At 43.2% G+C, this 27,264-nt stretch overlaps 1 protein-coding gene across 15 annotated transcripts in view; it reads right to left on the bottom strand.

The window, feature by feature from the left end:
- The window catches only part of AAK1 (AP2 associated kinase 1), a 185,675-nt gene that overhangs the window by 73,230 nt on the left and 85,181 nt on the right, over positions 1–27,264 (bottom strand). For all 15 annotated transcript variants that reach the window (XM_017340696.4, XM_070068960.2, XM_089326339.1 and 12 more), the window contains exons 3-5: positions 25,177–25,295; positions 5,116–5,224; positions 2,103–2,245 (exon numbers count right to left, since the gene is read on the bottom strand). In XM_017340696.4, the coding sequence (XP_017196185.3) occupies positions 2,103–2,245; positions 5,116–5,224; positions 25,177–25,295 (371 nt within the window). The remainder of the gene's footprint in view (positions 1–2,102; positions 2,246–5,115; positions 5,225–25,176; positions 25,296–27,264) is intronic.

Below are 27,264 nucleotides of genomic sequence, written 5' to 3'. Positions count from 1 at the left end.
GCACAGTCACTTTGTTTTTGGCAAAGTGTCTTAGGATGAAGGCCAACACTGATTACCATTGCTGACAATCCTCAAATCATTGTTAGTTGAGAGTTCAGTGTTACTGACTTTATTTCCCAACCTATCAGCTTAAGAGGGCAATTAAAGTTGTCACTCCAAACTGTGCTTACAGCTCTAGGTAAAAGGTCTGGAAAACCACTTCTTACTGATCTCTTCATCTCAATATTATTTCAAACAGGTAGGACAGTTAGACATTTTACCAGTTTATTGCCACTGAGAAATTGCGAGATTAGACCCATGTGGGTTTTTCAAGCCTGCATTTCTAAATGTGAGACAAGAGTCTTTATCCTGTTGTACTTTCATGAGATCAAAATCTCTTTTCTGTTAAAAATGGAGACTTCTATGACTTTTTCAACCTGAACATACTTGTTGAACCTTAACCCCTTCTTTATCTTTCTTAAATGCTTATAAAAATGGTGTGGTAAAAGATGACAACAAAACAAATTAAAAAGAAAAACCAAAAATGGGACTGAAAACAAAAAACCTTAGCCACTGTTCAGATTTGATCACTTGATTAGCTGTGCAGGTCAGAGCCTTTCCGTGCCAAGGTTTCCTCATTGCTAAAAGGCGTGGGCTGGCTTAGGTGAGCTTTCCAGCTCTGTGACCCCACGATCTACAATAATGATCTTTATCCTCAGAGAGACAAAAATCAAAAGCGGGGGAAATAAAGGGTTACAGAATGTATTTGAAGAGAGACCTTCAGTGTAGAACAGCACTTCTGTTTGGATTATTTTTAGAACACAGCAGCTTAAGGACAGGCGCTGCCTTCAGCTATTTCCTATCTGTAATGGGAAAGAAAGACCACACAGGCAGTAGGCGGGGCAGGAAGAGCTTTTCTCAGTTCTGCAGGTGAACCAGCAGACCCACACACAGGCTCATCAAGGTCCACAGCAGGCCGGGCCTGGGCCCATGACCCTGTTCCACTCACTCCTATTCACGGTGCTGTGAATCCACTGAAGTGTGACTGTTAATGCACACAGCTTTCTTTGGGGGTGATGAAATGTTCTGGAATCAGATACCGGTGACAGTTGCACAGCCTTTGCAAATATACTGAAAATTGTTAAATTGTGCACTTTAAAAGGATGAAATTTATAATACGTGAATTATATATCAATCTTTTTTAAAGAAAAGGAATCCAAGTATGCTGCTGTGACCCTCAAACTTCAGCGTATACAAACACCATGTGGGATGCTTATTAGGATATGAATTCCTGGGACTTCCTGCCATTACCACCTACATTCTAGCCCAACAGCTTCAGTGCAGAACCTGGCAGCCTGCATTTAACAAGCACACTGGGTAGGGCTGCTGATGTAAGTTATCAGCCATGAGGCATGTTTTATGAAGTACAGGTATAATGAAAAGAAACTAATTTAGAAAAAGGGGAGCTGATTATTCAAATTCTGGTACTGCTCCTTCCTAGTTATATGACCTTGGACGAGTCACATAACTTCTCTGCTCCTTAATATCCTCAACCATAAAATGTAATGAAGAATGTCTCTCTCCAGAGACAGAAAACATGAAATGTGGTAGAGTACATGGCATATAGTTGGTGTTTAATAAATGCTAAGCTAAAACTAAAGCAGGTGCCAATTCCATTCAACACACACTGTTCAGGGACTACAATGTGAAAGGCACAGTGCAAGGCAACGGTAATCAGTAGGACAAATTTTGAGAGTAATCAATTAATGGATTTTTCCAACTATGAAACAAATTTTAAAAACAAAGCATCACTGTTTACAAATCATTTAAATTAACAAAGTATCTTACATGACCTTGGATAAGTAAATTTGGGAATTTACTAGGAAAAATAAAAATAACATAGGTCCAGGTGATAATTATAAAGGATGTCTGGAAGCTATTTAAGTAATAAAGCTGACACCAGCACTATATTTCTTCCTTTGTATTTTCTGTCCCAGGGCGGAATGTAAGGCTAATATTGGTGACCATACTTAAACTTTTCTCACATCCCCATAGTGTAATCATGGGACAAGACAGAAAATACTCACTAAGTATGTGCTTAATGAAACAGCGCAGCCTCCTACCTTCAGGTCACGGTGGATGATGGGAGTTTTGCACTGATGCAGGCGGGCAACAGCTTCACAAGTATCACAAAATATCTGGAGCACTTCATTCTCTGTGAAACCTGTTTGTAGGCGCTGGTTCATCAGGTTCACCACCTGGCCTCCTGAGAGTGGCGCAGAGCAAAGGAGAGTTGATTAACACTCAGCCTCATCACTGAACCCGGGACAGTAAGGGGCTATCAAAGAGGAGCTATCTTGAACCCCAGCCTCGGGTTTATTTTCTTCCTCCAATGCCTCCTCTTTTGCATCAAACCCAGTTTCTTTATTTTATTAAGTACCCAGATGTGAGCTGCCCTCATTATGTCGTTAAGATTAGTAATGGCAACGGCAATGCAGTTCTGCTGCAGTTGCCTGGCCACACTGTCCTCATGTGTATGAGATGAGGACAAAGTCTCAAACTGCCACATCTTTTAGTAAGAATCAGATGGCACAACAGACCCAGAACAGGAAAAGACAGCTTCACAGTTTGTGCTAATGCACAGCTTGGTCTCGTGGGCTTCATTACTTGCTGCTTGGCCTGCGTAAATGCTACACCAACATTTCACCTTCAAGACCAAAAGACTGAGGAGCACACTTACAAAATTATCAAGATCCCTGAGGCCGGCGCCGTGGCTCACTAGGCTAATCCTCCGCCTTGTGGCGCCGGCACACCGGGTTCTAGTCCCAGTCGGGGCGCCGGATTCTGTCCCGGTTGCCCCTCTTCCAGGCCAGCTCTCTGCTGTGGCCCGGGAGTGCAGTGGAGGATGGCCCAAGTGCTTGGGCCCTGCACCCCATGGGAGACCAGGATAAGTACCTGGCTCCTGCCATCGGATCAGCACAGTGCACCGGCTGCAGGGCGCCCGCCGCAGCGGCCTTAGAGGGTGAACCAACGGCAAAGGAAGACCTTTCTCTCTGTCTCTCTCTCTCACTGTCCACTCTGCCTGTCAAAAAATTAAAAAAAAAAAAAAATCCCTGGAAGGGTCTACTGCTTGGCCTCTGAACAGTTTACCAGTTTACTGTCCAAAAAAGGAACAGACAGAAGGACACAACTTCTCAAGTTCAAACTTGATCATATTTTATAAAATCACATTAATAGTTAATATAATGAAAGCTGAAATTACTGGTTAAATTGCATTTTAGGAATTAGCAACATTTATGAATGGTACTTTATTACTATCATCATCATTATATTTTAATTAATTAATTTATTTGAAAGGCAAAGTTATAGACAGAGTTATAGAGAAAGAGGAGAGAGAGAGAGAGATCTCCCATTCAATGGTTCTCTCCCCAAATGGCTGCAACCATTTTGGAACTGTTCCAAGTTGAAGCCAGAACCCAGAGCATCTTGCAGTTCTCCCACATGGGTGAAGGAACATGGGCCATCTTTCGCTGCTTTCCCAGGTGCATTAGCAGGGAGCTGGATTGGAAGTGGAGTAGCCAGGACTCAAACTGGTGCCCATACGGGATGGCAGCCTAGCAAGCCATGGTTTAATCTGCTATGCCACAGAGCTGGCCCCTGTGAACAGTATTTTTAAGGGCAGGGAAAATGTTAATAGAACTAAGGGTGATTCCAAAAAGGACACCAAACATTATGCTTGTAAGTGGTGGCTGCTCAGGCCAGAAAAAAAAAAAAAAAAAAAATCACACCCCTCAACAACGGTTAGATACAATACTCTCACCTCTGAATAAATTCTTGCTAACTTTGGATTTTCAAGATAAATGTTGTTTAAAACTTTATGCTTTCAACTACTTAAGTCCACTGTTAACAGCAGCATCCTCTGAATGGAGTCTTCCTGGGAATAACAGCTCTAGAGCAAGGAGGGGGTCATTTCCATTACCCAAAAAGGATTCTTTTTTACTTCCTAACACAAGGTTGGCAGTAGGAATGGGAAGAAAATACACAAAGAGGGAGTAGAGAGGTTGAGCTCTTCCTTTAGTCCATCTTGGAGGCGGGTCTTTTTGCATGCCTTCATCATTTGTTTGAAAGCATCATAGGGGCTGGCACTGTGGTGTAGCCGGTAGAGCACTGCCTGTAGTGCCGGCATCCTGTATAAGCACCAGATCAAGACCCCACTGCTCCACTTCCAATCCAGCTCTAGTATGGCCTGGGAAAGCAGGAGAGGATGGCCCAAGTGCTTGGGCCCCTGCACCCATGTGGGAGACCCGGAAGAAGCTCCTGGCTTCAAATCTGCCCATTGTGGCAATTTGGGGAGTGAACCAGAGGATGAAAGATCTCTCTTCCTCTCTCTGCCTCTCCCTCTTTGTAACTCTGCCTTTCAAATAAATAAAAAAATCTTAAAAAAAAAAAAAGCAGCACAAAGACCACATTCATTTCTTTTTCTTTTCCTTTTTTTTTTTTTTTTAAGATTTATTTATTTATTTGAAAGTCACAGTTACACAGAAAGAGAAGGGCAGAGGCAGACAGAAACAGAGAGAGAGAGGTCTTCCATCTGCTGGTTCACTCCCCAGATGGCCACAACGGCCGAAGCTGCATCTATCTGAAGCCAGGAACCATGAGCTTCTTCCAGGTCTCCCAAGCAGGTGTAGGGGCATAACGACTTGGGCCATCTTCTACTGCTTCCCCAGGCCACAGCAGAGAGCTGGATCAGAAGCGGAACAGCCAGGACTTGAACTGGCGCCCACATGAGATGCAGGCACTGTAGGCAGCAGCTTTACCCGCTATGTCATAGTGCTGGCCCCATCACATTCATTTTCATATATTCTTATTTGTATACCAGCACCAAACTTTCCTAAACCTAAGAATGGAGTTTCGTATCATCTATCACTTTTAAATATTTGTGCCACTGCTCCTTGCATGATAAGAACACCAGCAACTGAGGAGGCTCTGTATCTTCCAGCTTCTTAGTAGTTCCCCATTTTAAAGCCAGAACAACATACTTAGGGTACAGTGCATATTAAGTGAAAGGATCCCCCTGCCCCAGATAATCAGAGCAAGAGACAAGCGAGAGCTTATGGGTAGGATTCACATACATACCTCGACAGAAGTCCATAAGAATGAGAACTTCCCAGACATCACCACTACTCACACTGTTGATACTTGAGTCAATGTAACCCACAATGTTCTTGTGACCTGACAGGTCCCTCTGTGAACAAGGTGAGAAATACACCATTAGTTATGGACACCAACAGAGACAGACAGAATTAGCCAGTCAGTTCCAATAGCCCAGAGAATTTAAGTATACACAGATGGTTCTAACAGTGTTGAGAGAGGAGATTGAGGGGCAGGGTCCAGCACAGGTCTCCAGTGCTCTCTGAGACTGACTCAGCCAGATCTCCACTCGAAATTCCACAGCTCTACTAACCCACAGGCATTCTTCAGAGCCTAAACTCTAAAAACAAATGCACACAGAAGGCCTTCTTGCTCACTGCATCTGTGCTCCAGGTGAGCCAAAAGCGAACACACTCATCTCCAAAAACACTGCAGAGAAGAGGAGACAGCGTGAACCATTTAAATGTGTGAGTTTTTAATTCAGAAAGGTAAAATGGATGTTTTCCTTGGTTACAAGGGGAAAAGTGAATAAAACCAGACTTTTAAATGGTTCATATTGTTTTTCTCCCTTTAGGAAATACATGAATAGAATAATTGCTTTACAAAGTTTTGAAGGCTCATAATTAAGCCCTTCAAGCCAACTGACTAGGACATAAAATGGGACCTATTTGCAGCTCTGTGGTTGGAACTACATGTGATGTCTCAGGGTTTCTTACACAGTTCATTCAGCCAACACGTGTTTATTGAGCACCTCCTAAATGCTGTGCCCAGCTGAGGCTGTGGACATTGCCTCACACCTCGGTGAAATCGTTTCATTGTCTGTAGAAGCAGATCTTTGTAATGAGGATGTTTAAAACCCAAGATTATTAAGAACTAACTTGGAGAAAGAAAAAGTGAGCAAGCTAAGTAAAATGACTTCAGTACAAATACACAGTAAGATTTTTTTAAAGCCAGTTTTAATAAATTGTTTTTATTTTAAAAGGTCAGGGGGAGGGAGTGGAAAACAACATGATTCTCTGAGAGTCCTCATACTAACTTGGCAGTGTGGACCATGAGAATAGAAACTACCATTACCTTAGCTGGAGATTCAGTTGTTTAAAGTGATCAATAGTCTCCTTTAATCTGAAACTATACACCAACACAAGAGGAGCCTCATGGTATTAAGTATACACATCTAAAACCTGAACTCAGTAGAACTCCCTTTGAGTCATGGATTCAGAATAACTAATGCGGGGCCAGTGTTGTGGCATACCAGGTTAAATCTCCACCTGTGACAGTGGCATCCCATATGGGCATCAGTTCAAAACCCGGCTGTTCCACTTCTGATCCAGCCCCTGCTAATGTGCCTTGGAAAGCAGCAGAAGATGGCCCAAGTCCTTGGGCCCCTGCACCCATGTGGGAGATCCGGAAGAAGCTCCTGGCTCCTGGTTTCAGCCTGGCCCGGCCCCAGCTGTTGCAGCCACTAGGGAATGAACCAGAGGATGGAAGATTCTCTCTCTCACTCTACTTTTCAAGTAAATAAAAACATAAATAAATCTTTAAAAAATATGATGAGCTCTTTAAAAAAAGAAAAAAAGAACTAATGCTTCAGAAATGGTAGACCCACAAAAGGTAAACAAAGGGAGAAGCATGACCCTGGAATTGTCGATCGGAAGTCACCAGACTTACGTCACAGTAATTCCAGGGAAGGGATGGGATAGAAGTGAGAATGAAACTGGACATGGAAAGAATAGGAACTAAGCTAGTAGAGCCAATCACTATAGATTACTCCTTCAGAATATCTGTGCTTAAGACAGGAGCAGCATTGAGGACGGGACACTGAGCCCTGGTGAATGGAAGAGGCCAGGGGATAGGATACAGGAGAGGATGAGGACAGTGGACAGAACCAAGTCCTGCAAGTAGAAGGGTGGTGATTAAGGGTATTATTAAAGGGATGGGCTGAGTGACATTTTCTTCCTGGCACACAAGAAGGAGGCAAGGATGGAACTGCATATTGCTGTAAGACTTTAAAAAAAAAAAAAAGGAAATTGAAGCAGTTCAGATCAAGGTCATCTTCAAATGTACAGGATGAGAGAGAAGCTTGATGAGACAAAAGGTTTAGAGCATATGCCTTAGATAACAGATAAAGGAGGAGATAATAAAGCTAAAAGGAATCTCCGGATTTCAAGTTTTTCCAAAAACAGAAAGTGATTTTAGGGATCATATTTTACAGGCCTATCCTTCTCTGTTTTTCTGTCTCATCATCAACCCTTCAAGAACTCGTTTCCGGTTACACAGTCATGAGATAGGAAGAACTGGAGAGAAGTTCCCTGAAACCAAAATAAAACAGATCATGTCCTCCAAATGTTCACAAGGAGGAATGAAAGACAAATGTCTCCACATTTAACCATTTGAAAAAAGTCAGCAGTATTGCCTGAGTTCTAACTCATTCCAAGAGAAGTATCAAAAAATCTGAAAGAGAGAAAAATTTCAGTAGATTCATGTTACAATCTGAATGTTTGTGGCCCTTCCAAAATTCATATTAAAGTTTAAATCTCCAGTACAACAGTAGTAAGAGATTGGGCCTTTGGGAGGTGATCAGTAACCTTATATAAGGGCTAGAGGGAATTAGTTAGGCCTTTCTGCCCCAAAGGCAAAGAGCTTGTATCTCTCACCACCACCACCACCACCACCACCCCACCTCCACCTTAAGTGCCCTGTCCAGTCCCTGAGGGAACAGCATTCAAAACACCATACTGGAAACACAGACTGGGCCCTCACCACATACCCAGCCTGCTGGCACACTGAGTTTAGATTTCCTAGCCTATAAAACTCTGAGAAAATAAGTTTCTCTTCTGTAAAATTATTCAACCTTTTTTTAAAAAATGATTTATTTATTTATTTGAAAGAGAAAATGGGGTGAGGGAGAGAGAGAGAATCTTTCATCTGTTGGTTCACTCCCAGAGACCACAATGACCGGGGCTGGGCCAGGTTAAAGCCAGGAGCCAGGTGGTTCTTTCAGGTCTCTCGCATGCTGCAGGGGCCCAAACACTTGGGCCTTCTTCCTCCGCTTTTCCCAGGCCATTAGCAGGGAGCTGGATTGGAAGTGAAGCAGCCAGGACTGGAAAGGGTGTCCATATTATATGCTGGGCATTCGCAGGTTGTAGCTTAACCCACTATGCCATGAAGCCAGTCCCAATTAACCAGTCTTGAATATTTTTTTCTAGCAGTACAGATGGACTTTGACAAGACAAGAGGAGGTCAAAAGTCTTTAGAGGTCCAAAACTGGATAATTAACATCAGCAGATGGCAACTTGCAGTTTGCCAAGATGTTTGCTCATGCCCAAACTGCTGTTCATTTTGTCTCTGCAGAGCTATGTCCAAGCAGAAAAGACCTACTTTTGGGAGGGACACCATGGCATTTACCCTTTAATGACCTGATGACGCAGCAGCAGCATCTTAGATCTTAAGAGTATAATTTCACTAGTTTATAATTCTGATGGAGAAGATCTGTGTGTGTGACTCACTACGAAATGTGGATCAAGAGAAAAACCTTACCACAAATTGAGACTGACTTGCATTTAAGGTACACTGGCAGCAGCTTCAGACCAGTTCTCAGCAGCCAAAGAATGCCCAAGCCTTCCTCTGGCTTTGGTTAAACAACCAGCCTCAAGCAGGCATTTGGTCTAGTAGTAAAGATATTAGTTAGGAAGGCTGCATCCCACATTAGAGTGTTTGGGTTCAATTCCTGGCTCTGGCTACTGACTCCAGCTCCCTGCCAAGCAGACCTGTGGAGGCAACAGTGATAACCCAAGCAGTAGAATCTGTGCCACCCACAAGGAAGACCTGGATTATATTCCTGATTCCTGGCACCAGCCCTAGTCCAGCCTTAGCTGTTGCAGGTATTCAGGCCAGTAGATGAATGTCTAGAAAAAAAAAAAGAGAGTCCAACCCCAGATCAGCAAAGAGGAATAGATGTGGAAGTATAGGATGGAAAACACAGGAGGAGAATCGCTGCTCCCATCTACTTACTCAGGAAAAAGCAGGATAGAGGAAAGATGCCTTTCTGCCCTGGTATTTTTGGGGTAGTGGGGCAGAAGTCTCTACAATGAGCATAAATCAACACACGACTCGGGGAATGTTCAGTTAAATAAATAAGGTCAGTCCCTCATATGATTTAAGCAGTGGTAAATTTAAAGGATGAGTTGTCATTTTAGACTTTTATTTATTTCAAAGGCAGAGTGACAGAGAAAGAGAGAGCGAAACAGAAAAGACAGGTCTTCCATCCGCTAGTTCATGCTCCAAATGGCCACAATAGCCAGGTCAAAGCCAGGAGCCAGGAATTTCATCCTTGTCTCCCACATGGCAGAGACCCAGGAACATCAACAGGAAGCTGAATTGGAAATAGAGTAGCTAGAACTCCAACAAGCCCTCCAATATGGGATGTGGGTGGCCCAGGCAGTGGCTTAATCTGCAGCACCACAACACTTGCCCCAGACTTTATTTTTTAGCTAATATTAAATGACATTTATAAAATACTGACAACTGTTACCAGAAGATCTGCTTCATTAGATATTTAAAGGGGTTTAAGTTAGCTTATTAACTATCATATTTAAATGCTTGAAGTGCTAAAAAAAACTAGTTTATGCATAGACTATGCATCTGAAAATTATATGCATGAACTACCACCTGAAAATCAAGCTTTAAACCCAGACCATGCAGATTCTCACAAACATCAAGTTTATCTAGGGTCCTAACTCATGAAGCTTGCAGCACACAACAGTATTCTATCCTTAGCTTCAAAACTCCTGCCACAGGAGAATTCCTAGTTAAGAACCCTAAGGCCTTATAAGAAAACTGAGCACTCTATTCCTTAGTATATCTATGAAAACCTTTATATTGACATTCAAGAAAAACAAGATGGCATTGTAAATGCTGTGCAAATAACAAGTCACTCAATTGAAAACAGTAAAACTAAGCATTGTACATTAGCTAATTTCTTTATACAGATGGTCTACAACTCACAACAGTGATTTTCTGACTTTGTGATGATGTGAAAGTGATACTCATTCAATAGAAATAACACTTCGAGGTTTTGAATTTTTATCTTTTCCTGGGCTGGTAATGTGCAATATGCAACTCTCTTGTGAAGCTGGGCAGCTGCATGAAGCCGCAGCGTCCAGTGATCGTGAGGAAACCACCAACACACTACACTGTACAGCATTGCTAAGCTAGGATGTTCAGCAGGTTGGGTGTATAAATGAGCTTTCAACTTGTGATATTTTCACCTTGTGATGGGCTTATTGTAAGCTGAGGAGTATCTATACAATTTGCTTAGATCACACTTCTTGGAATTTCAGCACCACAGCTGCAAATCCCTTCCGTCAACAGTGCTTATATTTTCAGATAGTAAGTTTCCAAAGAAGTGCCTCTTCCTGCTCTGACTCTCCATTCAAACAGTCAAGGTGTTCTGATCTTATGACTTAGTACTATTGCTACTATTTCCAGAATTACTCTACCCTATTAGCCAAATTTCAGCTCCTTAAATTAAAGATGAAGAAAACCAGTTTAAGGTCTGGAATTAGCTTTTCCCAAAGCTGCTTGTAAAAGTCTTCTTCTGCCTTACTACTCCCTCTTCCTTTTCTCTCTATAACCCTTCATTTCTTTTATTATTTTCTTTAAGAGGAGTTATTCACAGGCAAATAAAAGCTATCAAGTCCAGTGCAATAGTAAAAGAAACACTTCAAAATCTAGGCTGGCCCTGGAGTTCTACTGGAGGCCCCTTTGACTTTCAGCTACATAAGATATCCCAGATATAGTCTTACTTCCTCAAGGCTTACTCATTTATCAATATCTTTTAGTTATTGAATAGACCTCTCCCTCCCTCTCCCCCCCCCCACCTCCATCAAAATGTCCCTGTTTGCTTGTTCACTTCCAAAATGCCTAAAATTGCCAGGACTGGGTTGTGGCCAGAGCCAGAGGTTGGGAATGCAATTCTGGTCTCCCACATGGGGTTGAGAATCTAATCACTTGAGGCATAACTACTGTCTCCTAGGATCTGCAGTGGCAGGAAACTGGAGTCTGGATCCAGGAAATGACCCCAGACACTTGATGTGAAATACAGGTATCAACTGCTAGGCTAACTGCCCATTCCTAAATAGGTATTCTTTTTTTTTTTTTTTTTTTTTGACAGGCAGAGTGGACAGTGAGAGAGAGAGACAGAGAGAAAGGTCTTCCTTTGCCGTTGGTTCACCCTTCAATGGCCGCCGCGGCCGGCGCACCACGCTGATCCGATGGCAGGAGCCAGGAGCCAGGTGCTTTTCCTGGTCTCCCAGGGGGTGCAGGGCCCAAGCACCTGGGCCATCCTCCACTGCACTCCCTGGCCACAGCAGAGAGCTGGCCTGGAAGAGGGGCAACCGGGACAGAATCCGGCGCCCCAACCGGGACTAGAACCCGGTGTGCCGGTGCCGCTAGGTGGAGGATTAGCCTAGTGAGCTGCGGTGCCGGCCTAGGTATTCTTTTTTTAAAGATTTATTTATTTACTTGAAAGAGTGACACAGAGACACAGAGAGAGATGGAGAGGCAGAGAGAGAGAGGTCTTTCATCCGCTGGTTCACTCCCCAATTGACCGCAATGACTAGAGCTGTGCCAATCCAAAGCCAGGAGCCAGGAACTTCTTCCGGGTCTCCCACGTGGGTACAGGAGCCAAGGACTCAGGCCATCTTCTACTGCTTGCTCAGGCCATTGCAGAGAGCTGGATTGGAAGAGGAGCAGCTGGTACTAAAACCGGCGCCGATATGGGATGCCAATGCTTCAGGCCAGGGCTTTAACCTGCTGCGCCACAGCGCCAGCCCCCCTAAATAGGTATGTAAAGTCACCCAAAGTCTGACTCTAGAGCAGTGTTGCTCAAAATTTCATATGCATATGGGTCACCTGAGGATCTTGTTAAACAGCAGATTCTTACCCAGTGGTAACTAGGGTACGTCCTAAGGTGCGCACCTCTGCTGCTGGTCAGTAGCATTTAAAGCAGCAAGGATCCAGAACAGAGCTACTTAGAGTGTGATCCACAAACATCTCCTGGTTAGTGAACTCCTTCTAATCCATAAAAGATAAAGCACTTGCTCCAGGATATAAATCAATCAAACCACAAGCTAATTTTGTTTTCCTGGCAAGATTTTATCTGTAAAGGAATCAGTTTATTGATTTACATTCTAGCACAAGATCCTCTGAGTAGCACTTATACACACATTTATAGTCAAGTAATTTTTGACAAGGGTGCCAGGGTAACTCAATAGGCAAAGAATGGTCCTTTCAAAAAGTGGTGTTGGGACAGAAGACTATCCACATGCAAAAGAATGAAGTTGTGTCCTTACTTCATGACATACTCAAAAATTAACTAAAAATAGATGAAAACTAAATATTCCTCAAAAAAAATGTACAAATTTTTCTGATCCTGGGTTAAGCAAGGAATTTTTAGATATGACAAAGCACAAACAATCAAGAAAAAGGTAGATTAGTTGAACTTTACCACAATCTAACACTTTTGTGTTTCAAACGACAACGTTAAGAAAATCAGGAGCCAATATTGTGGTTCAGCAGATTAAGCCACCACTTGTGTTGCTGGCATCTCATATTGAAGCAACAGTTCCAAGTCCTAGTACTCTGCTTCTATTCCAGCTCCTTGATACTGTACCTAGGAAAACAGCAGCAGATGGCCCAAGCATTTGGACCCCTGCAACCCATGGGGGAGACCTGGATGGAGTTCCTGGTGTCAGGCTGGCTCAGCCTCAGATGTTGTAGCAGTCTAGGGCCTGGACCAGCAGATGGAATCTCTCTTTCTCCCTGTTTCTATCATTCTGCCTTTCAAATAAATAAATCAATATTTTACAAAATTGTTCTTGATTTTTTTAGAAAAAAGTCAAAAGGGGCCGGCGCCGCAGCTCACTAGGCTAATCCTCCGCCTAGCGGCGCCGGCACACCGGGTTCTAGTCCCGGTTGGGGCGCCGGATTCTGTCCCGGTTGCCCCTCTTCCAGGCCAGCCCTCTGCTGTGGCCAGGGAGTGCAGTGGAGGATGGCCCAGGTGCTTGGGCCCTGCACCCCCTGGGAGACCAGGAAAAGCACCTGGCTCCTGGCTCCTGCCATCGGATCAGCGCGGTGCGCCAGCCGCAGTGGCCATTGAAGGGTGAACCAACGGCAAAGGAAGACCTTTCTCTGTCTCTCTCTCTCACTGTCCACTCTGCCTGTCAAAAAAAAAAAAAAAAAGAAAAGAAAAAGAAAAAAGTCAAAAGGCAACATACAGAATAGAGGACAATATTTAAAATTTGTACATATAAGGATTTAGTGTCTATAATATGTAAAGAGCCCTTACGAATCAGCAAATAAGATGTTAAAATTCATAAAGGTGGAGCTGGCAACGTGGCATAGTAGGCTAAGCCTCCACCTGCGGTGCTGCCATCCCACATGAGCATTGGTTTGTGTCACAGCTGTTCCTCTTCTGATCCAACTTTCTGCTATAACCAAGGAAAGCAGTGGAAGATGGCCCAAGTGCTTGGGCCCCTGCACACACATGTGAGATCCAGAAGAAGCTCTTGGCTCCTTGTGGGGAGCAACCGAGACTAGACTAAATTACTGGAACTGCTAAGACTAATTCTATGCATCTGATCTCCCACCATATGGCGCTGAGAGGGAATAAACAACTTCCACACAGCTGCCTCACCAATTCGACTAACAAGCTGCAGGAGCTGATCCTGCTCCTGATTGGAGGAGAGCAGCGTGCTCAGCGCATGGGGAGAGAACGCCAGCAGAGTTGGGATTGGTGGAAGAGGACTATAAAGGAGGAGAGAGACAACATGCAGGAGGAACATCTGAGGAACCCCTGAGAGAGCCGGCCGGTGGTGTGCCGCTCCTCCGCGGAAGTGGGGAAAGCGGCGGGGGTGCCGCAGCAAACCCAGGAAGGGCCGGACAAAGAGAACAGCGCAGGGTCTGGTGTCCTTCCTCCGCGAGTGGGGGAGCGACAGCTCCTGGCTTCGGATTGGCTCAGCTCCACCCTTTGTGGCCATTTAGGGAGTGAACCAGTAGATGGAAGGCCTCTGTCTTTCCCTCTCTCTTTCTTTGGCTCTGCCTTTCAAATAAATAAAATCTTTAAAAATAATTTTAGGGGCCAGTGCTGTGGCGCAGCAAGTTAGAGCCCTGGCTTGAGCACCAGCATCCCATATGGGTGGCGATTCTAGTCCTGGCTGCTCCTCTTCCAATCCAGCTCTCTGCTGTGGCCTGGGAAAGCAGTGGAGGATGGCCCAGGTGCTTGGGCTCCTGCACCCACGTGGAAGGCCTGGAGGAGGCTCCTGGCTCCTGGCTCCTGGCTTTGAATCAGCTCAGCTCCGGCCATTGCAGCCATCTAGGAAGTGAACCAGCAGATGGAAGACCTCTCTCTCTGTCTCTACCTCTCTCTGTAATTCTTTCAAATAAATAAAATAAATATTTTAAGATAAATTAATTAATTAAAATGAAACTAATTTTTAAAAAGTAATCAACAGAAAATTATTTAAAAAATCATAAAGGATACAAATAGACATCTTCCAAAGAATATATACAAATGGCTAATAAACACATCAATCACTAGAGAAATGTAAATCCTAACTATAATGGGATATCACTTCAAGTCACTAAATGTGGCTATAATACAAAATATAAATAAAACATATTGGTGGCCAGCGCTGCAGCTCACTTGGCTAATCTTCCGCCTGCAGCACCAGCACCCCAGATTCTAGTCCTGGTTGGGGCGCCGGTTGCTCCTCTTCCAGTCCAGCTCTCTGCTATGGCCCACAAGAGCAGTGGAGGATGGCCCAAGTGCTTGGGCCCTGTACCTACATGGGAGACCAAGAGGAGGCGCCTGGCTCCTGGCTTCAGATCGGCACAGCACGCCAGCCGTGGCAGCCATTTGGGGGGGTGAACCAATGGAAGGAAGACCTTTCTCTCTGTCTCTCTCTCTAACTCTGCCTGTCAAAAAAAATTGGCAAGGTTGTGAAAACTGGAACTCTTATGTATTACTGGCAGGAATATACAATGGTGACTACAGTTCCTCAAAAAGTAGTTACCACCTGACCCAACAATTTCACTGTTTACAAGAGTCATGAAAACATTATATTGAGGGGCGGCGCTGTGGAATAATGGGTAAAAGCTGCTTTCTTGAAGTGCCAGCATCCTATATGGGCACCGATTTGAGTCCCCGCTGCTCCACTTATGATCCAGCTCTCTATTATGGCCTGGGAAAGCCATAGAAGATGGTCCAAGTCCTTGGACCCCTGCACCCACATGGGAGACCTGGAAGAAGCTCCTGGCTCCTGGCTTCGGACCGGCTCACAGGGAATCCACAGATGATAGATTCTCTCTCTCTTTACCTCTCTCTGTAATTCTGCTTTTCAAATAAATAAATAAATAAATAAATTTTTTTAAAGAAAACATTATGTTGACTCTCTAACTTCCTTTCAAGTAAATAAATTTTTTTATAAAAACATGTTGATATAAAAATTTGCACACAAATGCTTATAGCAGCAAATATAATGACCACAAAGTGAAAAACACCCAGATGTCCATCAACTGATGAATGCATACATAAAAGTGTGCTACCTTCACACCATGGAATATCATGTAGCCATGAAAAAGAATGCAGCACTGATACATACAATACAAATGAACCTTGAAAGTATGCTAAGTAAAAGAAATGATAGAAGAAGACATATATTGTATGAGTCCAGTTCCATGGAATGTCCAGAAGATGCAACAGAAAGTAGATTAACACTCACTAGGGGATGAAGAAAGGGACTAGGGAGAGGCTGAGGGATTTCCTCTAGAATGAGGAAAAAAAATGTTCTGCAATTAGATAAAGGGTTGTGCAACCTTGTAAACATACTTAAAATTACTGAAACTTATGCTTTAAAAGGGTTAATTTCACAGGATGTGAATTTTATCTCAGTCTATATATAGACAAAAATTATATGACAGGATCCAGCATTGTGGTGTACTGAGATAAGCTGCTGAGGCATCCATATTAGAGTGCCAGTTTGAATCCTGGCTGCTCCACTTGTGATTCAGCTCCCTGCTATTATTGTGCTTGGCAAAGCAGTGGAAAATGGCCCAAATACTTGGGCCCCTGCTCCTTAGGTAGAATCGCAGATGGAGCTCTGGATTCCTGGCTTTCACCTGATGAGGCCTAGCAATTGCCACCATCTAGGGGAATGAGCACACGGAAGTGCTTTCACTCTGTCTCTCTCTCTCTTTCTCTCCTCCCTCTCTCTGTGTCACTCTCCCCTTCAAATATATAAATAAATCTTTTTTAAAAAAGTAATATGACAAACTGGGGGAGTAGAGGCAGGAAATAAAAATTTTTAAAAGAAACACATAGGAGCAGAAAAGCCCAAGAGATTACATGTTTTGAACACCACCACTCTAGAGCAACCAGGCGAGCAGAGCTAAGCCCCCAGCATAGCCTTTCAACAAGCTCTTCTTTTAGATAAACATGCTCCCTGGCCGGCGCCGCGGCTCACTAGGCTAATCCTCCGCCTTGCGGCACCAGCACACCGGATTCTTGTCCCGGCCGGGGTGCCGGATTCTGTCCCGGTTGCCCCTCTTCCAGGCCAGCCCTCTGCTGTGGCCAGGGAGTGCAGTGGAGGATGGCCCAGGTGCTTGGGCCCTGCACCCCATGGGAGACCAGGAGAAGCACCTGGCTCCTGCCATCGCATCAGCGCAGTGCGCCGGCCGCAGTGCGCTGGCCGCGGCGGCCATTGGAGGGTGAACCACCAGCAAAGGAAGACCTTTCTCTCTGTCTCTCTCTCTCACTGTCCACTCTGCCTGTCAAAAAAAAAAAAAAAAAAAAAAAGATGCTCCCTCAGGCCCTCGGCTCATGTAAGACTAGCCTTCACTCTGTGTGTGTGTGCATGCAGACCCACTGTTCCTCCTAATCCAGGGGAACCTTCCATCTCCTCACTCTCTGGATTGTCCCTCTGACACAACACTAGCAAGCCTAGGCTATTTTTTCAATTCCCAAACAGGTAAAATTAGACTAAGTCTTTTCATCTCTGTTAAACATCCCCACGCTCTTTGACATGGTTTTTAGGACCATTGTGGCTGCTCCCACCTTTATGTGCTTTCCTTTGCTACATTCTTTTTACAAGAATGGCCCTGTGAAATTAAAGAAACACACTAGGCCCAGTCTGACTCATGCAGAGTAGACCAGCCCTATCACCTACTATAATTCTATTCATGTAACTAAAAATTACATTCCTTTTTCTTTTGGCAGACACATCACACTATATACACTCATATTGAGTTAATTGATCACTTAAATACGTAAGTCTTTTCCCACTCATGCTGCTTTTAATCTGTTTGTAGGAACTATGCCTGTAAGGCTGACTGAAATAAAATAAAAATCCAAGTCTGTGACCTTACCTTGTTATTTTATCTCCTTAGAATCAGTTCATTACTCCAATTAGTATGGATCATTCTATCATACAATGTAGTTGCTGTATTTTCCAACTTTATATTAGGTACATAAATTGACAAGTGTGTCTTTCATTTCTTACTAAATGTAAAATAACATAAAGCTAATAATAAGCCACAGTACTTTTTTCTTGGATTAGTATTAAATTACTGACCAGAAAGCTTTATTCCCAGTAGCAATTACACCTGACCAGCTTCCAACCTGGAGTCTCCAGCCTGCTGTCAGATCTCTGTTAACTGTCCTTATCCAAACAAGTAGACAAAAAATTCACTAACATTGAATCTACTGTACTCTGAGCTCTCTAACCAGAAACCTTTTCAAAGGAAAACTTTATGCTGATATAACAAGGCTTGTTCCTACGGTACCTGAAAGGCTCTTTGAATCCCTGCTTACTCATCCAAATGACTACAAAACACATTAAAATGTAATTTTTTCAATGAGTAAGATATTAACATCCAAATAGTAAAGAATATTAGACCATTATTTCCTGCTCCAGTTTGCATCCTCTCTAGGGAACCACTTTTAATCTTTCTTTCTTAAGCTCTCAAGAGGTTTTTTTTTTTTTTAAAGGCAAATTTAAACAATATGTATTCAACGCACACACACACAAACCAACTTTCTTACACAAAAGGTAGCATCAGTGCATCTTTTTAAATAATCTGTTCTAGATTCTTGTCCCAGTTTAAACCTGAGCTCTCTACCATACAGCATCTACCTCCCTCTTTTTGCAATATGAAAATGTTCTCTTCTGAGTACATCTTTTTTTTTTTTTTTGGACAGGCAGAGTTAGACAGTGAGAGAGACAGAGAGAAAGGTCTTCCTTTTTCCGTTGGTTCACCCCCCAAATGGCCGCTACCAATCCGAAGCCAGGAGCCAGGTGCTTCCTCCCGGTCTCCCATGCAGGTGCAGGGCCCAAGGACCTGGGCCATCCTCCACTACCTTCCTGGGCCACAGCAGAGAGCTGGACTGCAAGAGGAGCAACTGGGACAGAATCGGCACCCCAACCAGGACTAGAATCCGGGGTGCCGGCACCACAGGTGGGGGATAGCCTAGTGAGCCACAGCGCCGGCCTGAGTACATCTTCTTTAAACATCATCTTCTTTAAACATCAGTGGCGACTCAGTGCCCTCCACACCAAGCTCACTGAGACATACCATGCATCTGGCTCGGGAGAGGTGGATGCAGGACCACAGTTGACACATGTGGAACATCAGTTCTTCCTGTCACTGTTCTTACCCCCTTTAAATCTAAAGATAATGAATCTTCCTGCTGTCAGAAGAAGAGATCAGAAGTCTGAAATCACCTTCTAACTGCCATCAGAAATCAGAATTCCTCTGTATCTATCAAAGTACACATCCTGGATATATGTGTATTCATACCAGACCCTGGTAAATGGTAGACAGCATTTACCCTACCCACCGCCCCCAAATCGAATCCCCTAATGTTTCTCCTTACATTTCAGTCCAACGTGCCCACCCTTCCTCCACTGTGAGTACAAAGAGGAATCTGCTTCTCTGATTGCTAACATACAAGTCTTAGCATGTTAGAAAACATATTACATCTTCCAATTCCCTTTGCAATTCTTACAACCTCTGGGAGAGGCAGGCCTGGGGTTTTGGCTTCTATCTGATAGTGGGGGATAAAAACACATAGGAATTCAGATTAACAATGATAGAAAACTTTTTAAAAATTCACAAACATAAATCTGGAACCTTAAATAAATGGACAAATTCCTCAGAAATATAAACTATCAAAACTCGATCAGAAAGAAACAAATAATATGAACAGCCCTATAACAATTAAGAAAACTAAATTTGTTATTAAACTTCCAAAAATGAAATCTCTAGGCTCAAATAGTTTGGCAAATTCAACCAAATTCTTTTTTTTTTTTTTCTTTTTTTTTTTTTCTTTTTGACAGGAGAGTTAGACAGTGAGAGAGACAGAGAGAAAGCCGTTGCGGCCGGCGCATTGCAGCCGGCGTGCTGTGCCAATCCAAAGCCAGGAACCAGATGTTTCCTCCTGGTCTCCCATGCAGGTGCAGGGCCCAAGGACCTGGGCCATCCTCCACTGCCTTCCCACGCCACAGCAGAGAGCTGGCCTGGAAGAGGAGCAACCGGGACAGAATCCGGCGCTCCAACCGGGACTAGAACCTGGGGTGTAGCCTAGTGAGCCGTGGCATCGGCCCAACCAAATTCTTAATGAAGAATGAACACAAGTCTACACAATCCCTTCCAGAGCAAAGAAGTACTACTCAATTCATGTTATGAAGCATTATTATCCTGATACCCAAAGCAGAAAAGAAATAGCTAAAAACAACAAAAACAACTATGGACCATTTTCCCTCATGAATGCAAGTCTGTACCAAAATATTAACAATAGAATTCAGTAATATATAGAAACAACTATAGGCCACGACCAAATATTATTCCAGGGATGCAAAGCTGGTTCAATATCTGAAAAATCAATTAATATAATTTACCATGTTAACAGGCTAAAGAAGAAAAATGACATGGTCCTTTCAGTCAATACAGGAAAAGATTGTGACAAAATTCAACATCTACTGATGACTAAAACACATAGAAAAACAGGAACAGAGAGGAAATATCCTCAAATTCATTTTTAAGAAATGTACAAAAAATACAGCTAACTTTACACCTAATAATGAAAGACTGAATGCTTTCCTCAAACAACTGGGAATAAGGCAAGGATGTCCACTCACCATTCTTACACAACATAGGACCCAAGTTCTAGCCAGTGAAATAAGGCTAGAAAAAGAAATAAAAGGGACATAGATCAGAAAGAAAAAACAAAAACTGTCTCTTTATGAAGACGATATGATAACCTACATTGAAACTCATAAGAAATACACAAAAATTATTCCCAAAACCAGCATATAAGTTCATGTTCAGCAAGGTGACAGGATCCAAGATAAAAAAGCAAGAATCAATTATTTTTCTACATACTAGCACTAAATGCATGGACATCCAAATTTTAAAATACAGTTTCATTTATAGTCATTAAAAATATCTAAGTACAATGCTAAAAACATAAAAGATGTGAATTCTCCCCAAAGTAATACACAAGTTTAATGAAATCCTAGCAAAATTCCAGCAAGACTTTTAAGAATATTCTAAAACTTACAAATAAGGCAAAAAGTAACTAGAAAAGTTTGAACAATTCTGGAGAAAAAAGGAGTAAGATAAATCAGTACGAGTTTGAGAATTTATTATAGCTAAAGTAATCAAGGCTGTGTGGTACTGACACAGGAACAGACACACAGACTAATGGAACGGTGGAGAATACAGAAGGGTCTGGGAATGAACGTTTACAACTCAGCCCAACTGATTTTGAAGAAAAATATTCAGAGGAGGAGAGGGAAGCTTCTCAACAAATGGCACTACAGGAACTAGACAACCTCCACCTAAGTATCACACCCCATACAAAACCTAACTCACAATGGATCATGGATTTAGATGTAAAATGTGAAATTATAAAAATTTTAGAAAAAAATCTGCAGAATCAAGATCTAGGCAAAGATCTCTTAGACTTGAAAAGCATAATCTATAAAAAGAAAAACTGATAAACTAGACTTCATCAAAATTAAAAGAAAAACAAAATAAATTTAGAAATTAAAAATTCTAGGGCAGGCATTTGGTGCAGCAGTTAAGATGCCACTTGAAATGCCTGCATCTCACATGAGAGTGCCTGGGTCCAAGTCCAGGTTCCACTCCAGATTCCAGCTTCCTGCTAACACACACTTTGGGAAGCAGCAGGTGATGACTCAAGTTGTTGCATATCTGCCACCACATGGAGACCTGGGCTATCCTGGCTTTGGCTTGGTCTAGCCAGGGGTGTTGTGGGTGTTTGGGAAGTAAACCAGTAGACAGGAGACCTCTCTAAGTCTCTCTGATTCTCAAATAAATATGAACATGGGGCCAGCACTATGGTGTAGCAGGTTAAGCCACCACTTGCAATGTCAGCACCCATAAAACAGTTGACTCCTGGCTGTTCCACTTCCAATCCAGTTCCCTGCTAATGTTCCTGGGATAGCAGTGGAAGACAGCCCAAGGGGTTGGGACCCTGTATCCACATGGGAGATCCACAAGAAGCTCCTGGCTCCTGGCTTCAGACTGGCCCAGCCCTGGCTGTTGAGGCCATTTGGGGAGTGAACCGGCGGATGAAAGATCTCTGTCTCTCCCTCTCTCTCTGTAACTCTGCCTTTCAAATAAAATAAATGTATCTTCTTAAAAATATGAATAAATAAATAAATAATTTTAAAGAAATTTAAAAGTCTGGTAAATAAAATCTGAATGAAGTGATTTCCAATCTAGAAATTTGTTCTCAAATTGTCACACATTTGAGCATATAAAAAAGACATTTTCAGACTTAAAAGATCTTACTTAGGGCCTGCACTGGCATAGCAGGCAAAGCCACCTGCAGTGCCAGGATCCCATATGGGTGCCGGTTGGAGTGCTGGCTTCTCTACTTCTGATCCAGCTCTCTGCTATGGCCTGGGAAAGCAGTAGAAGATGGCCCAAGTCCTTGGGCCCCCGCACCCATGTGGGATGGCTTCAGATCGGCCCAGCTCCAGCAACTGTGGCCATCTGGGGAGTGTACCAGTGGATGGGAGATCTCTCTCTCTCTCTCTCTGCCTCTCTGTGGCTCTGCCTTTCAAATAAATAAATAAATCTTAAAAAAAATAATAAAAAATCTACCTATTGGAAAATTTCACCAGGAAGCTACTGGAAGATCAGCTCTACTAAAACAAGGAAGTCAAGCAAAAGGAGGAGTTAGAGGATTTAATGAAAAAGAGAAGAAAACAAAGGGAATGGCTAGGAAATCCAAGAAAAGACTGTAAATTAGCCTAGACAGCCATCAGCCCAGGGGACTGGAAGAGAAAATTTTAAGATGATTAAAAAAAAATGTACTAAGTACATTTAAAAATATTCAAAAATGTGTTCTACAATTTTAGGGAAAATTTGTCAAAAAAGGCCATAAACTGGGACAAAGCGAGAGAGAAAAAGACATTAATTTCAGTGAAAACAGAGCTGAATGGAAAAGTCATAGTAATAATAATACACCAGGAATTGAGTTTTTTCACAGGATAATGTAAAAATTAATACTAACATAACCAACATAAACTCATGGTATTTTAGAAGAATGGAGGGCAAGAACAATGCTTGGGGAATTGCTTCATGTGTTTTCTAACTAGTTCCCCTATTTGAATATTTAAGCTTTGAAAAAACATAAAGTAAATTAAAAACATAACAAAACTTCCACTGGTAATACAAAACTGGACCAGAACTTGATCCCCAGTAATTTAACTCCTAAAGAAGCCCATGAATTTTCGAGCTTCTAATGGGCCTGTGTGTCTTAGTTCTTCCACTTAATTGCTTGCCTTGCACAAAGTAAGCCCTCAGACATGTTTCTAAAGGAGTGGGGCAAAGCAAAAGAATGGAATTGTTTTTCTAACACAAGTAAATGAATGAGAACGGCATTCCAGGAAGAGGAAACAGCAGAAGCAAAGAGAAAGGTGTGTGAGAGCTGAGCAAGCATGTGGTAAGCAGGGAGGAGGAAGACACTGAGAAACACCAGAAACCTACTGACGTAGGAAGGGAGATGCAGCCAGAAGAGTAGTTTGGAGCTGTGTGGCAGCAGAGTGGGGGACACTGGAGCCTTGCAGACACGTCCACGCAGTCTTGGCTGGTTGGTTAAGCATTGAGGACAACTGCTTCCCAAATAGTTTCAGCTTTCTGGAATCCAGAGTAGTACTGGGCTCTCTAAAATCCCGAGTTCTCCTGTCAGTCACCCAACTGCAGTACACCAGTCACTCTAAGCAGCCTTGGGAAGGGCAGCACCACAGGGGACAAGGGGGGGGGTGTGTTCTGGTAGAATTCCTACAATGCTTATCTCTTTCCTTTTTTTCTTCTTTTCCTGCTCTTTATAAAAGTGTTGAAATCTAGGGCACAAAGGAATCATCATCTCCAGGGGAACACATCATCTGCTATTTCCATTATGCATATATTCATTTCATCCAAAGTTAGTAAGCACTTACTCTACGTCAAACGGTATGAGAGTATAAAGCTTCTGATTTTATCCTCAATAGCTTACTTTCTGATGGCAGAACTCCTTACAGTATAACGGGATTAGCAAAATAATTGCTGTACACAGAATTACTGGGGAAACACAAAGGAATGTGACAATGTAAAGTGGGTTTTTTTTTTTTTTTTTTAGAAATAATGTCAAACAGAGGTAAAAATATGATACTAACAAGCTCTCCATTATGGAGTCTTCAAAAAGCTCATGGAAATGTATGTTATGAACAAGTTATCCACAAAACTTCCAAATTTTTTGCTCCAAAATAAACATATCCCGGCCAGCGCCGCAGCTCACTAGGCTAATCCTCCGCCTTGTGGCGCTGGCACACCGGGCTCTAGTCCCGGTCGGGGCACCGGATTCTGTCCCGGTTGCCCCTTTTCCAGGCCAGCTCTCTGCTGTGGCCAGGGAAGGCAGTGGAGGATGGCCCAAGTACTTGGGCCCTGCACCCCATGGGAGACCAGGATAAGTACCTGGCTCCTGCCATCAAATCAGCACGGTGCACCGGCCACGTCGGCCATTGGAGGGTGAACCAATGGCAAAGGAAGACCTTTCTGTCTGTCTCTCTCTCTCACTGTCCACTCTGCCTGTCAAAAAAAAAAAAAAAAAAATCCCTTAATTCTGCTTTCTACAGACTGAAGTACCATGTGTAGTCATGATCCTGCTTGATCATCAGCTCACAGCCAATCTAGCTTCTCTTACAAATCTACTCATCTCTCAATACATTATTTCATTTATAAATAGTATAGGAATGATTTCTTTAAATACAGTCTGAATACAAATCTTGAAAAAAACTTTAATATACCCCTGTGTCATGGTCTTGGGCTACTCAAACAATACCCAGAACATTTCCATGTCCCACAGAATTCCCATATACTCCTTTTCTAGTGAATTTCTCACACTCAGATAACCAGTTTCTGATTTCCTTCTCCACAGATCCATTTTGCCTAATCATGGACATCTATAAATGAAATTATCTTCATGAAGTGCTTAGATTTCTAGGACAAAAAAGAAAAGCATTCAACGTGAAAGGGACATCCTGTAAAACTGTAAGGCTGAGTAAGGTGAGTAAGGAGGTATTCACAGAATGCCAAAGCGCTCAAGAAGGCTGAAATCTCAATCCAGGATCAGCAATCAGCACAAAACAAGACCAGAAGAGGAGGCTCATGGGAAAGTGAAGGTTTCCAGATTAAACACCAGCAGTTAATATCTGAACCATTCCCATGCTCCGAACTATTTCTCTGACCTAAATCTTAGTTTGTTCTCTCAGCGTGCCTTCTCTCCTCAGCCCTCCAACTGAGGATGACCAAGGCAGGAGCAGAGTTCTATATCCCCATCTTGTCCAGAGGGCTCTCCATCATCTCAGACAAGGGAACAAGCTCTGCCCAGCCCCACTGCCCTTTGGCTTTCTTATTAGAAGTTACAGTCTCTGTCCCCACATTAAACAAGAGTCCCAAGTCTGAGGACAGCCTTACCATTATCTGGATTTCTCTTTTGCACACCTGCAGATCATGCTCATTGTTGACAAACATGCGTTTCAAGGCACACTTCATCCCATTGCTTGTCCTCACCAGGAACACAATAGCGAATCCACCTGTAAGAGAAACACACAAGCTTTATTGAAGTGTATTATAAAAGTCAGTTAGATGGCCATGGTGGCTGCAGGCTGTAATGTCACTGTTACCTTTTTTTTTTTTTTTTTAAGATTTATTTATTTATTTGAGAGGAAGAATTACAGAGAGGGAGAGACAGAGAGAGAGGTCTTCAATCTACTGGTTCATTCCCCACATGGCCACAACGGCTGGAGCTGTGCCAATCCAAAGCCAAGAGCTTCTTCCAGGTCTCCTATGTGGGTATAAGGGCTCAATGCTCTCCCAGGCCATAGCAGGGAGCTGGATCAGAAGTGGAGCAGTCGGGACTCAAACCGGCACCCATATGGGATGCCAGCACCATAGGCAGAGACTTAACCTTCTACACCACAGTGCTGGCCTCTGTTCTGGTATTTATATCACTGTCAGCCAGCCTGGCCTGGCCTAGATGGCATCCTTAGATTCTTCGAACTCAAAGATATGACTTACAGAGTGGGTGGCAACAGTCAGAGAAATTGTTCCTAAACAGGTATCTAGAGATAAAGGAAGAATAGCAATGATCTTTTAAAGAATCTTCAAAAATTAGAAGAAAAAAAACCTGACTGCATTCCAACTACTGTCCTTTAACACTTAGATGCTCTTGTTTCATTCTTCCCACAATCCTGTGAGGCCAGGCATCATTTCCCCATTAAAACAATAACTAGGGGCCGGCTCTGTGGTATAGCGGGTAAAGCCACTGCCTGCAATGCTGGCGTCCCATATGGGCGCCAGTTCAAGCCTCCCCCACTCCACTTCAAATCCAGCTCTCTGCTATGGCCTGAGAAAGCAGCAGAAGATGGACCAAGTGCTTGGGCCCCTGCACCCATGTGGGAGACCCAGATAAGGCTCCTGGCTCCTGGCTTCAGGTCAGCCCAGCTCCGGCCATTTAGGGAGTGAACCAGTGGATGGAAGACCTTTCTCTCTCCCTCCCACCCTCTCATTCTCTCTCTCTCTTTCTCTCCTCATCCTCTCTGTAACTCTGCCTTTCAAATAAATAAATAGATCTTTTAAAAAAAGAAAACACAAGCTTAAAGACATTTCCTTCAAATGAAGAACTTTTTCTAACATACATGCAGCAGTCTTTCCCTCACACCACAGATACCAAGAAATAATTTCTCCTTTTAAAAAGATTTATTTATTTATTTATTTAAAAAGATTTATTTATTTGAAAGGCAGAGAGAGAGAGAGAAAGATCTTCCATCCACTGGTTCATTCCTCACATAGCTGCAACAGCCAGGGCTGGGCAAGGCAGAAGCCAGGAGCCTGGAACTCCATCCAGGTCTGTCTCACTGGTGGGAGGGGCCCAAGCACTTATGCTATCTTCTACTGCTTTCCCAGATGCATTAGTAGGGAGCTGGACTGGACGTGGAACAGCCAGGACTTGAATTGGCCCTCACAGGGGACGCTATGGCAGGTGGCAGGTGGCAGGTGGCAGCTTAACCTCCCTGTGCCATAAATAAATAATTTCAATAGTTGTCAGCTAATTTCAAGAATCTCCTTCTCTTCTCACCCTTCCTCACCACCCCCCTTGCCCACAGTTCAAAACAGACCTTGAGGTTTCCTCCTGACAGCCATACCTCACAGACATTAAGAGGATACAAGATACACTACGAAGGTACCATCCTGCACAGCAGACATTAGGCGAGTATGACTCAATTACTGGACAGACTTTTCAATGTCTGTGCTAACCTTTCTCTAAAGGACAGTTCCCAATTCATTAACAGAAATTTATGTAACTCCAACAGGAATTCTCACAGGCTCTCAATTTGTTACACTTCAGTGTTCCATAAATCCCTAGAACGCTTAACCTCAACCACCCGCCCAAAAGACTGTATAGGTACTCAGTGCCATTGTTAAAAGGGGTTAGAGATGGATAAGGCTCTGCAAATCCATCATGACTGAAGGCTTTGGAATAAGCAGTAGTTATACCGGACA

Source organism: Oryctolagus cuniculus, chromosome 2 (genome assembly GCF_051225735.1).
Source record: "Oryctolagus cuniculus isolate XC-2025 breed Fujian yellow rabbit chromosome 2, ASM5122573v1, whole genome shotgun sequence".
Lineage (NCBI taxonomy): Eukaryota > Metazoa > Chordata > Mammalia > Lagomorpha > Leporidae > Oryctolagus > Oryctolagus cuniculus.
Note: the sequence above shows the minus strand (reverse complement) of the source record. Positions and strands in the feature narration are given on the sequence as shown.